This window comes from Xenia sp. Carnegie-2017, unplaced genomic scaffold, assembly GCF_021976095.1.
Source record: "Xenia sp. Carnegie-2017 unplaced genomic scaffold, XeniaSp_v1 HiC_scaffold_1, whole genome shotgun sequence".
Taxonomy (NCBI): Eukaryota; Metazoa; Cnidaria; class Anthozoa; order Malacalcyonacea; family Xeniidae; genus Xenia; species Xenia sp. Carnegie-2017.
Genome location: NW_025813402.1, coordinates 1,652,342 through 1,667,048, shown reverse-complemented (window position 1 = coordinate 1,667,048; position 14,707 = coordinate 1,652,342). Strand labels below are relative to the sequence as shown.

At 28.8% G+C, this 14,707-nt stretch overlaps 1 protein-coding gene across 1 annotated transcript; it reads left to right on the top strand.

The window, feature by feature from the left end:
• Positions 1–92: 92 nt before the first annotated feature.
• Positions 93–14,481, top strand: LOC124443966 (intraflagellar transport protein 52 homolog). The gene is made up of 15 exons (XM_046994520.1): positions 93–158; positions 508–635; positions 716–803; positions 1,388–1,517; positions 1,602–1,677; positions 1,882–1,950; positions 2,200–2,326; positions 8,564–8,650; positions 8,733–8,801; positions 8,999–9,076; positions 12,698–12,774; positions 12,844–12,931; positions 13,037–13,145; positions 13,550–13,695; positions 14,250–14,481. Exons 1-15 carry the CDS (start codon positions 129–131, stop codon positions 14,271–14,273), a joined length of 1,326 nt encoding a protein of 441 aa, XP_046850476.1. The 5' UTR covers positions 93–128; the 3' UTR covers positions 14,274–14,481.
• The last annotated feature ends 226 nt before the right edge of the window (positions 14,482–14,707 follow it).

The window sequence follows — 14,707 nt, the reverse complement described above, 5'->3', positions numbered from 1 at the left end:
GTAAGAAGTGAATACGAAATTTACATGGATACAAAGTAACACCATCAACTTATCACGAGCAATCTCCCTCCTGATACCTTAACGTATAAAATTATTACCGGAGGGGACATATTTATTTTAAATAAAGTATGGCTCCTATCGCTACAAATTCAGAGCAGGTAAACATATCAGTTTATTCACTTTTTTTGTTTATATTTCAATAGAATTTAGTTAGAACAGGAAGAGGGAAAGTTGAATCGATCACTTCTATACATTGTGCGAGGAATTGTGGAAATTGAGTAGTTTTTTAATTAAAAGTTTGTGGTGCTGTTGCTTGTTGCCAATGGTAGATAAACAAAGCAATTTAACGGAATTTCGTTTCATTGTGCCACAGCGTATAGTAGTGTGTATCTTAGTAATCTCTTTGTTCCTAAACAAAAAATGCGTAAAGATCGATGTAGATAACACATACCAAGTTCCTTGATTAATGTAGTTTTGTTTTTTGACTTTAATATTTGATTATGGAAGCGAACGGAGGACAGTTATGGTCAAAATAACAGTATCGTTTTTAATGCATCAAAGAAAGAGCTCTTTACTCCAGCCAGTGGCTTTAGAAATCTTGTGAGGAAACTGAGAAATTATTGGAAAGTTATCATGTATGTTTGTGATACCTGTTTCAGAAAGGTTTAAGACAAATATGATGTGAAAACACTGATTAAATGATGTATTTTTACAGTAATAAGGATGAAATAACCTTGGAGAGATTGTTGTATGCCAATCTGTTTGTTCTTGCCGGACCAAGAGAAAAAATATCAGCAAGTGAAGTAAGTTTGGAGGATATGTATGTGTGCATGTGTTATTGGGTTTTTCACTTGCTGCACATCAGCATTTTACTTAAACATTTTCTCATCACAAATCTCATTTTCCATTTTGCTTGACAGTTTTTGTGTGGTGTTCATATCATTCTTGAAAACATTTCATATCTTAAACGTTTATTCTTCAGTAGAAATACCGCTAAACATGCTAGATATTCCAGACAGCTGAAATATAATTTGTGGTACTTCATGCATATGTTTTTCTATAAAGAAACCAACCACAATTTTCACATTTAGCCACTGTAACTAATTCAACTGAAAAGATCACTTGCATGTAGGCTTGTATGTATAATAGTGTATAATTTGACAATCATTACAATGTAATAAAATACATGTATTTGTCCCCTCCTTCATACTTAGCCCCCTCATTATATAAGGACTAAATGCCCATGAAAACAGGCTTGCAAACTTATGCAAGCTCAATGCTTGTAAGAAAAGGTTAACAATATTGCATTTCGAAGCAAAGCAAGCACTGTGTCTTCAAACATAAATTAATTTTTTAATCTTCTATTATACATATTAATATATTATAGTTTGAAGCAATGAAATCATATCTCGAGAAAGGTGGAAGTATCCTTGTTTTACTGGGAGAGGGTGGTGAGGTACACTTTGGTACAAATATCAACTTTTTACTTGAAGATTTTGGAATCATGGTTAATTGTGGTGAGGATATAAGATTGGTTTCTGTGATTTTAATCATCATTTCATGTGATCATCATTTCAATTTATAAAACATGTTATTTATAGATTCAGTTATACGTACATCTTACTATAAATACTTCCATCCAAAAGAAGTTTATATTTCAAATGGAGTTTTAAACAGGTACAGATGTGAATTTATGGGAATATGTATTGTCTATAATGGATTCCTAGGAGTACACACTGTTCACTGCTGCATGTCCAAATACTCTCATGTTAAAGTATTTTCTTGAATCAGATATAATTCATTTTGTTATGAGCTTTATTCATCAACATAGAGTATGTTTGAGACAGGTATATTTTGAATATGAATTTTTTGATGTTTAAGAGAGATAAATAATGCTGCTGGTAAACATATTCCTGGTGATCTTGATAGTGACCTCTCCACATTCACTCAGTAAGTTCTTTCACTGTTACTATAAATCTTTCATCTTCATGATAGAAAAAGGATTGTATTTATTTTTATATATACGGAAGGGGGAGGGGGCTATTTTCATACATTTTTGCAGCATTGTCAGCAGCAGAAATTTTACAGTATAGTTAGCTTTTGAGGATGAACCTTCTGACGCTAGCTATTATTTAGTTGCTGTAACAATTTATTTACTGAAATTTTACTTTGAAATTTGAATTGTTTGCTTTCTTATAGATCATTAAATTTTGTCTACCCATTTGGTGCGACGCTACATGTTGTAAAACCAGCGATTCCTGTGTTATCGACTGGGACAGTTTCATTGCCAGTAAATCGTCCGGTTTGTGCATTTCATTCCTCAAAGGTACGTGTATCATACTGTATTTCATTCTTATGTTTAAAATAAAATACCAATTTTTACTTCGCGTCTCGGAAATAATGGCAAAACAAAAATTGTTATAAGGTTTTTTCAATATATATGATTGAATAGATTAAATACAGCAGAGGTTTATTGAAGTAACAAAAAGTTCCTGTCAATCGGAGAACATAGATGATGACGGCACAATGTAAAACTGTAAACCTGTATATGAAATGGTTGTTATTGACGTCATAACGTAGGATAATAATTTTATATGAAATGGTTGTTATTGACGTCATAACGTAGGATAATAATTTTATATGAAATGGTTGTTATTGACGTCATAACGTAGGATAATAATTTTATATAAAATGGTTGTTATTAACATCATAACGTAGGATAATAATTTTATATGAAATGGTTGTTATTAACATCATAACGTAGGATAATAATTTTATATGAAATGGTTGTTATTAACATCATAACGTAGGATAATAATTTTATATGAAATGGTTGTTATTAACGTCATAACGTAGGATAATAATTTTATATGAAATGGTTGTTATTGACGTCATAACATAGGATAATAATTTTACATAAAATGGTTGTTATTGACGTCATAATGTAGGATAATAATTTTATATGAAATGGTTGTTATTAACGTCATAACGTAGGATAATAATTTTATATGAAATGGTTGTTATTAACGTCATAATGTAGGATAATAATTTTATATGAAATGGTTGTTATTAACATCATAACGTAGGATAATAATTTTATATGAAATGGTTGTTATTGACGTCATAATGTAGGATAATAATTTTATATGAAATGGTTGTTATTAACATCATAACGTAGGATAATAATTTTATATGAAATGGTTGTTATTAACGTCATAATGTAGGATAATAATTTTACATAAAATGGTTGTTATTAACGTCATAACGTAGGATAATAATTTTATATGAAATGGTTGTTATTAACATCATAACGTAGGATAATAATTTTATATGAAATGGTTGTTATTGACGTCATAATGTAGGATAATAATTTTATATGAAATGGTTGTTATTGACGTCATAACGTAGGATAATAATTTTATATGAAATGGTTGTTATTAACGTCATAATGTAGGATAATAATTTTATATGAAATGGTTGTTATTAACATCATAACGTAGGATAATAATTTTATATGAAATGGTTGTTATTGACGTCATAATGTAGGATAATAATTTTATATGAAATGGTTGTTATTAACATCATAACGTAGGATAATAATTTTATATGAAATGGTTGTTATTAACGTCATAATGTAGGATAATAATTTTACATAAAATGGTTGTTATTAACATCATAACGTAGGATAATAATTTTATATGAAATGGTTGTTATTGACGTCATAATGTAGGATAATAATTTTATATGAAATGGTTGTTATTGACGTCATAATGTAGGATAATAATTTTACATAAAATGGTTGTTATTGACATCATAACGTAGGATAATAATTTTATATGAAATGGTTGTTATTAACGTCATAATGTAGGATAATAATTTTACATAAAATGGTTGTTATTAACGTCATAACGTAGGATAATAATTTTATATGAAATGGTTGTTATTAACATCATAACGTAGGATAATAATTTTATATGAAATGGTTGTTATTAACATCATAACGTAGGATAATAATTTTATATGAAATGGTTGTTATTAACATCATAACGTAGGATAATAATTTTATATGAAATGGTTGTTATTAACGTCATAACGTAGGATAATAATTTTATATGAAATGGTTGTTATTAACGTCATAACGTAGGATAATAATTTTATATGAAATGGTTGTTATTAACATCATAACGTAGGATAATAATTTTATATGAAATGGTTGTTATTAACGTCATAATGTAGGATAATAATTTTATATGAAATGGTTGTTATTAACGTCATAACGTAGGATAATAATTTTATATAAAATGGTTGTTATTAACGTCATAACGTAGGATAATAATTTTATATGAAATGGTTGTTATTAACATCATAACGTAGGATAATAATTTTATATGAAATGGTTGTTATTGACGTCATAATGTAGGATAATAATTTTATATGAAATGGTTGTTATTAACGTCATAATGTAGGATAATAATTTTATATAAAATGGTTGTTATTAACGTCATAACGTAGGATAATAATTTTATATGAAATGGTTGTTATTAACGTCATAATGTAGGATAATAATTTTATATGAAATGGTTGTTATTAACGTCATAACGTAGGATAATAATTTTATATGAAATGGTTGTTATTAACGTCATAATGTAGGATAATAATTTTATATGAAATGGTTGTTATTAACGTCATAATGTAGGATAATAATTTTATATGAAATGGTTGTTATTAACGTCATAACGTAGGATAATAATTTTATATGAAATGGTTGTTATTAACGTCATAACGTAGGATAATAATTTTATATGAAATGGTTGTTATTAACGTCATAACGTAGGATAATAATTTTATATGAAATGGTTGTTATTAACGTCATAATGTAGGATAATAATTTTATATGAAATGGTTGTTATTAACATCATAACGTAGGATAATAATTTTATATGAAATGGTTGTTATTAACGTCATAATGTAGGATAATAATTTTATATGAAATGGTTGTTATTAACATCATAACGTAGGATAATAATTTTATATGAAATGGTTGTTATTAACGTCATAATGTAGGATAATAATTTTATATGAAATGGTTGTTATTAACATCATAACGTAGGATAATAATTTTATATGAAATGGTTGTTATTAACGTCATAATGTAGGATAATAATTTTATATGAAATGGTTGTTATTAACGTCATAACGTAGGATAATAATTTTATATAAAATGGTTGTTATTAACATCATAACGTAGGATAATAATTTTATATGAAATGGTTGTTATTAACGTCATAATGTAGGATAATAATTTTACATAAAATGGTTGTTATTAACGTCATAACGTAGGATAATAATTTTATATGAAATGGTTGTTATTAACATCATAACGTAGGGTAATAATTTTATATGAAATGGTTGTTATTAACATCATAACGTAGGGTAATAATTTTATATGAAATGGTTGTTATTAACATCATAACGTAGGATAATAATTTTATATGAAATGGTTGTTATTGACGTCATAATGTAGGATAATAATTTTATATGAAATGGTTGTTATTAACGTCATAATGTAGGATAATAATTTTATATGAAATGGTTGTTATTAACATCATAACGTAGGATAATAATTTTATATGAAATGGTTGTTATTAACGTCATAATGTAGGATAATAATTTTATATGAAATGGTTGTTATTAACGTCATAATGTAGGATAATAATTTTATATGAAATGGTTGTTATTAACGTCATAACGTAGGATAATAATTTTATATGAAATGGTTGTTATTAACATCATAACGTAGGATAATAATTTTATATGAAATGGTTGTTATTAACGTCATAATGTAGGATAATAATTTTATATGAAATGGTTGTTATTAACGTCATAATGTAGGATAATAATTTTATATGAAATGGTTGTTATTAACGTCATAACGTAGGATAATAATTTTATATGAAATGGTTGTTATTAACGTCATAATGTAGGATAATAATTTTATATGAAATGGTTGTTATTAACGTCATAACGTAGGATAATAATTTTATATGAAATGGTTGTTATTAACGTCATAACGTAGGATAATAATTTTATATGAAATGGTTGTTATTAACGTCATAACGTAGGATAATAATTTTATATGAAATGGTTGTTATTAACGTCATAACGTAGGATAATAATTTTATATGAAATGGTTGTTATTAACGTCATAACGTAGGATAATAATTTTATATGAAATGGTTGTTATTAACGTCATAACGTAGGATAATAATTTTATATGAAATGGTTGTTATTAACGTCATAACGTAGGATAATAATTTTATATGAAATGGTTGTTATTAACGTCATAATGTAGGATAATAATTTTATATGAAATGGTTGTTATTAACGTCATAATGTAGGATAATAATTTTATATGAAATGGTTGTTATTGACGTCATAATGTAGGATAATAATTTTATATGAAATGGTTGTTATTAACGTCATAATGTAGGATAATAATTTTATATGAAATGGTTGTTATTAACGTCATAATGTAGGATAATAATTTTATATGAAATGGTTGTTATTAACGTCATAATGTAGGATAATAATTTTATATGAAATGGTTGTTATTAACGTCATAACGTAGGATAATAATTTTATATGAAATGGTTGTTATTGACGTCATAATGTAGGATAATAATTTTATATGAAATGGTTGTTATTAACGTCATAATGTAGGGTAATAATTTTACATAAAATGGTTGTTATTAAAGTCATAACGTAGGATAATAATTTTATATGAAATGGTTGTTATTGACGTCATAATGTAGGATAATAATTTTATATGAAATGGTTGTTATTAACGTCATAACGTAGGATAATAATTTTATATGAAATGGTTGTTATTGACGTCATAACGTAGGATAATAATTTTATATGAAATGGTTGTTATTGACGTCATAATGTAGGATAATAATTTTATATGAAATGGTTGTTATTAACGTCATAATGTAGGATAATAATTTTATATGAAATGGTTGTTATTAACGTCATAACGTAGGATAATAATTTTATATGAAATGGTTGTTATTAACGTCATAACGTAGGATAATAATTTTATATGAAATGGTTGTTATTAACATCATAACGTAGGATAATAATTTTATATAAAATGGTTGTTATTAACGTCATAACGTAGGATAATAATTTTATATGAAATGGTTGTTATTAACGTCATAACGTAGGATAATAATTTTATATGAAATGGTTGTTATTAACGTCATAACGTAGGATAATAATTTTATATGAAATGGTTGTTATTAACGTCATAACGTAGGGTAATAATTTTATATGAAATGGTTGTTATTAACATCATAACATGGGATAATAATTTTATATGAAATGGTTGTTATTAACGTCATAATGGGATAATAATTTTATATGAAATGGTTGTTATTAACGTCATAATGTAGGATAATAATTTTATATGAAATGGTTGTTATTAACGTCATAATGTAGGATAATAATTTTATATGAAATGGTTGTTATTGACGTCATAACGTAGGGTAATAATTTTATATGAAATGGTTGTTATTAACATCATAACATGGGATAATAATTTTATATAAAATGGTTGTTATTAACATCATAACGTAGGATAATAATTTTATATGAAATGGTTGTTATTGACGTCATAATGTAGGATAATAATTTTATATGAAATGGTTGTTATTAACGTCATAATGTAGGATAATAATTTTATATGAAATGGTTGTTATTAACATCATAATGTAGGATAATAATTTTATATGAAATGGTTGTTATTAACGTCATAATGTAGGATAATAATTTTACATAAAATGGTTGTTATTATAGTCATAACGTAGGATAATAATTTTATATAAAATGGTTGTTATTGACGTCATAACGTAGGATAATAATTTTATATGAAATGGTTGTTATTGACGTCATAACGTAGGATAATAATTTTATATGAAATGGTTGTTATTAACATCATAACGTAGGATAATAATTTTATATAAAATGGTTGTTATTAACGTCATAACGTAGGATAATAATTTTATATGAAATGGTTGTTATTGACGTCATAACGTAGGATAATAATTTTATATGAAATGGTTGTTATTAACGTCATAACGTACGATAATAATTTTATATAAAATGGTTGTTATTAACGTCATAACGTAGGATAATAATTTTATATGAAATGGTTGTTATTAACGTCATAATGTAGGGTAATAATTTTATATGAAATGGTTGTTATTGACGTCATAACGTAGGATAATAATTTTATATAAAATGGTTGTTATTAACGTCATAACATAGGTTAATAATTTTATATCAAATGGTTGTTATTAACATCATAACGTAGGGTAATAATTTTATATGAAATGGTTGTTATTAACGTCATAACGTAGGGTAATAATTTTATATGAAATGGTTGTTATTAACATCATAACGTAGGATAATAATTTTATATGAAATGGTTGTTATTAACGTCATAACGTAGGACAGTCTTTATTAAGGGAGATTTTATTTCGGCGATATTTTGTTTCTGTAGCGTTCCGGTGGAAAACTTGCAGTGATCGGTTCAGTTCACATTTTTCACGATCAATACTTTGATAAAGAAGAAAATAGTAAAGTTCAAGTGAGACTTTTACATTGGATTTGGAAATGAAAATTTCAACTGAACATTCCTCGCGACGTTTTCTTTCTGATCCTTTTTTTAGGATGTCGTTTTTCAATGGTTGACGTCTGAGGATGTTCGTCTTAACATCATTGATGCTGAAGATCCAGAGGTTTTTTGCTACAATATATAAACAATTTGTAGATCTTGTGGAACTGCTACGATTTGTAGAACTGCTACGATCTATACACATTTTATAAAAGAAAATGTTGATAAAAAACCACGAGCTACAAACTGAGAAATGATTCAAACATTTGAGTTTCATTATATGACTGCTTTCTATTGTAGTTTATGGTTAACTGTATTTAGATCTCCGACTATCATTTTATTCCTGACACATCAAAATTAGCTGAGAGTCCTAAAGTTTGTCTGCAAGAAGGAGAGGAGGTAAATTATTGAAAAGAAAACTTTTACTCTCAAGAAATTTCTTTACACAACCACAGTATAGTGTAGTGTTTTTTATACTGTCATCAACCATAGAGAAGTGTATGTTATACTGTCATCAACCTTAAAGAAGTGTATGTTATACTGTCATCAACCATAGAGAAGTGTATGTTATACTGTCATCAACCATAGAGAAGTGTATGTTACACTGTCATCAACCATAGAGAAGTGTATGTTATACTGTCATCAACCATAGAGAAGTGTATGTTATACTGTCATCAACCATAGAGAAGTGTATGTTATACTGTCATCAACCATAGAGAAGTGTATGTTACACTGTCATCAACCATAGAGAAGTGTATGTTATACTGTCATCAACCATAGAGAAGTGTATGTTATACTGTCATCAACCATAGAGAAGTGTATGTTATACTGTCATCAACCTTAAAGAAGTGTATGTTATACTGTCATCAACCATAGAGAAGTGTATGTTATACTGTCATCAACCATAGAGAAGTGTATGTTGTACTGTCATCATCCATAGAGAAGTGTATGTTATACTGTCATCAACCATAGAGAAGTGTATGTTATACTGTCATCAACCATAGAGAAGTGTATGTTGTACTGTCATCATCCATAGAGAAGTGTATGTTGTATTGTCATCAACCATAGAGAAGTGTATGTTACACTGTCATCAACCATAGAGAAGTGTATGTTATACTGTCAACCTTAGAGAAGTGTATGTTATACTGTCATCAACCATAGAGAAGTGTATGTTATGCTGTCGTCAACCATAGAGAAGTGTATGTTATACTGTCATCAACCATAGAGAAGTGTATGTTATACTGTCATCAACCATAGAGAAGTGTATGTTATACTGTCATCAACCATAGAGAAGTGTATGTTATACTGTCATCAACCATAGAGAAGTGTATGTTACACTGTCATCAACCATAGAGAAGTGTATGTTATACTGTCATCAACCATAGAGAAGTGTATGTTATACTGTCATCAACCATAGAGAAGTGTATGTTATACTGTCATCAACCATAGAGAAGTGTATGTTATACTGTCATCAACCATAGAGAAGTGTATGTTATACTGTCATCAACCATAGAGAAGTGTATGTTATACTGTCATCAACCATAGAGAAGTGTATGTTATACTGTCATCAACCATAGAGAAGTGTATGTTATACTGTCATCAACCATAGAGAAGTGTATGTTATACTGTCATCAACCATAGAGAAGTGTATGTTATACTGTCATCAACCATAGAGAAGTGTATGTTACACTGTCATCAACCATAGAGAAGTGTATGTTATACTGTCATCAACCATAGAGAAGTGTATGTTATACTGTCATCAACCATAGAGAAGTGTATGTTACACTGTCATCAACCATAGAGAAGTTTATGTTATACTGTCATCAACCATAGAGAATTTATGTTATACTGTCATCAACCATAGAGAAGTGTATGTTATACTGTCATCAACCATAGAGAAGTGTATGTTATACTGTCATCAACCATAGAGAAGTGTATGTTATGCTGTCATCAACCATAGAGAAGTGTATGTTATACTGTCATCAACCATAGAGAAGTGTATGTTATACTGTCATCAACCATAGAGAAGTGTATGTTATACTGTCATCAACCATAGAGAAGTGTATGTTATACTGTCATCAACCATAGAGAAGTGTATGTTATACTGTCATCAACCATAGAGAAGTGTATGTTACACTGTCATCAACCATAGAGAAGTGTATGTTATACTGTCATCAACCATAGAGAAGTGTATGTTATACTGTCATTAACCATAGAGAAGTGTATGTTACACTGTCATCAACCATAGAGAAGTGTATGTTATACTGTCATCAACCATAGAGAAGTGTATGTTATACTGTCATCAACCATAGAGAAGTGTATGTTACACTGTCATCAACCATAGAGAAGTTTATGTTATACTGTCATCAACCATAGAGAAATTTATGTTATACTGTCATCAACCATAGACAAGTGTATGTTATACTGTCATCAACCATAGAGAAGTGTATGTTATACTGTCATCAACCATAGAGAAGTGTATGTTATACTGTCATCAACCATAGAGAAGTGTAAGTTATACTGTCATCAACCATAGACAAGTGTATGTTATACTGTCATCAACCATAGAGAAGTGTATGTTACACTGTCATCAACCATAGAGAAGTGTATGTTATACTGTCATCAACCATAGAGAAGTGTATGTTATACTGTCATCAACCATAGAGAAGTTTATGTTATACTGTCATCAACCATAGAAAAGTGTATGTTATACTGTCATCAACCATAGAGAAGTGTATGTTATACTGTCATCAACCATAGAGAAGTTTATGTTATACTGTCATCAACCATAGAGAAGTATATGTTATACTGTCATCAACCATAGAGAAGTTTATGTTATACTGTCATCAACCATAGAAAAGTGTATGTTATACTGTCATCAACCATAGAGAAGTGTATGTTATACTGTCATCAACCATAGAGAAGTTTATGTTATACTGTCATCAACCATAGAAAAGTGTATGTTATACTGTCATCAACCATAGAGAAGTGTATGTTATACTGTCATCAACCATAGAAAGTGTATGTTATACTGTCATCAACCATAGAAAAGTGTATGTTATACTGTCATCAACCATAGAAAAGTGTATGTTATACTGTCATCAACCATAGAAAGTGTATGTTATACTGTCATCAACCATAGAGAAGTATGTTATACTGTCATCAACCATAGAAAAGTGTATGTTATACTGTCATCAACCATAGAGAAGTTTATGTTATACTGTCATCAACCATAGAAAAGTGTATGTTATACTGTCATCAACCATAGAAAAGTGTATGTTATACTGTCATCAACCATAGAAAAGTGTATGTTATACTGTCATCAACCATAGAAAGTGTATGTTATACTGTCATCAACCATAGAGAAGTTTATGTTATACTGTCATCAACCATAGAAAAGTGTATGTTATACTGTCATCAACCATAGAAAAGTGTATGTTATACTGTCATCAACCATAGAGAAGTGTATGTTATACTGTCATCAACCATAGAGAAGTGTATGTTATACTGTCATCAACCATAGAAAAGTGTATGTTATACTGTCATCAACCATAGAGAAGTGTATGTTATACTGTCATCAACCATAGAAAAGTGTATGTTATACTGTCATCAACCATAGAGAAGTGTATGTTATACTGTCATCAACCATAGAGAAGTTTATGTTATACTGTCATCAACCATAGAGAAGTATATGTTATACTGTCATCAACCATAGAGAAGTGTATGTTATACTGTCATCAACCATAGAGAAGTGTATGTTATACTGTCATCAACCATAGAGAAGTGTATGTTATACTGTCATCAACCATAGAGAAGTTTATGTTATACTGTCATCAACCATAGAAAAGTGTATGTTATACTGTCATCAGCCATAGAGAAGTGTATGTTATACTGTCATCAACCATAGAGAAGTTTATGTTATACTGTCATCAACCATAAAGAAATGTATGTTATACTGTCATCAACCATAAAGAAATGTATGTTAAACTTTTATTCTATGTTCTAGTTTTGCTTTTTCAGATCCCTAATGATTTTTCTAAGATGTTCGACAAAGATTTATTCAAACTGGATACAGCAATCGTACCAGAAGTTCTTAGGTAAACATGTTGTTGTACCTTCAAGACAATCCCTGAATTTTATTCATGACTATCTGTGATTTCTTATAGGAGTTATGATGAAATGCACGTGAAACACGAGGCTCTACAGTTGATTCCTCCGCAGTTTGAGACGCCGTTACCTCCTTTACAACCAGCGGTATGTTGTCACATAATCTCACCCCACATCTAACTGACCTAAACTCAAATTGTGGGTCCAGAAGAGAAGCATGTATTTTAAAATTTTTTTATTTCATGATTTCAGGTATTCCCGCCGACTTTTCGCGAATTGTCTGGTCCACCAATGGAACTTTTTGATTTAGATGATCATTTTTCATCAGAAAAAGTCAGAATTGCTCAAATCACCAACAAATGTACGAATGAAAAGAAATATACAACACGTCAATAATCTCTTTTACTTAGGTGTCCAACACGCTACCTGCATAAATGACCAAATCTAACCGTTTATAAGAATAATTTATTCACCCCAGATTATGTCAAGATTGTGACGTATGTGTAGTGTGAAGTTTCCTTCGACATTACTCACACAAACGACATTTTTGTGGAGATGTGAATACAGTTTCGTTGGAACTTTTATATATACTATTACTAACATACGAGTTTAAAAATACGTTAAACAGTAATTTATTGTGTGGTTGCAATTTATTGCTGGGGATATTTGACCTTTGTTTTCAGACATGTCGAAATGATTAGTTTATTTCGTCATGACGACGATGTATGACCTTTCATAATGTTGAAAAATGTTTGCATTGTTTAGGCAGTGATGATGATATTGAATATTATGTTCGTGAATGTGGTGAAATATTATGTGTAACGAACAAGTTGCCTGCAGATGTCAGAGATGCCAAACATATATTGGAGTATATACTTGGACAAGTTGTTGAGTTTAAGAAACTTAACCAGGTGAGCTTTGCTGCTAAACTGGAGAGATGATTTTTACTGAATCTTTAGGAAGAACAGTTTAGAACTGATAGAGATATCTAGTTTAAATAAAGTTAGTTTAGTTTGGGTTTCTTTCTGTAGTAACACTGGATCAATAAGAGATGATCTTTACTGTATCTTTTGAAAGAACAGTTTAGAACTGATAGAGATATCTAGTATAAATAAAGTTAGTTTAGTTTAGGTTTCTTCTGTAGTAACAGTGGATCAATAAGAGATGATCTTTACTGTATCTTTTGAAAGAACAGTTTAGAACTGATAGAGATATCTAGTATAAATAAAGTTAGTTTAGTTTAGGTTTTCTTCTGTAGTAACACTGGATCAATAAGAGATGATCTTTACTGTATCTTTTGAAAGAACAGTTTAGAACTGATAGAGATATCTAGTATAAATAAAGTTAGTTTAGTTTAGGTTTCTTTCTGTAGTAACACTGGATCAATAAAAGATGATCTTTACTGAAAATTTAGTAAGAACAGTTTATAAATAACAGAACTATATAAACTGCATAACCAATTTAGGAGATGGATGATGTGCTATCCTGAGCATGATGTCTTCATGAAAATCACTGACATAAGAAATGAAAGACTCCATTTTTTGAGGTATGAATGTTCATGTTATAAAAAATGTTTTAAACTTTTCAAAACAAGAGTGAAAAAAAGTATTTCACTGTGCATAAAGGAAAATCTTACTAGCAAACTTTCAAACATTATTTACATATACCAATGAGTAAATGTTTTTTCAGTGTTGTAATTATTGTTAATAGTGTTGATAACGTGATAATTTGGGGCAAAATTTGATAAATGCATCCTATAATTGGCTGAAAACAATAGATTACTAAAGAACTTAATATGGTATTGCCTGCATAAATGAATATTTGCACCTCCCCCCTCCCCAATAATTGTTCTTTTGGTGTCACCGAGTATTATATATAGTCTATAAAAAATACATTCTTATCAAACATGGTATGAAACTTCAA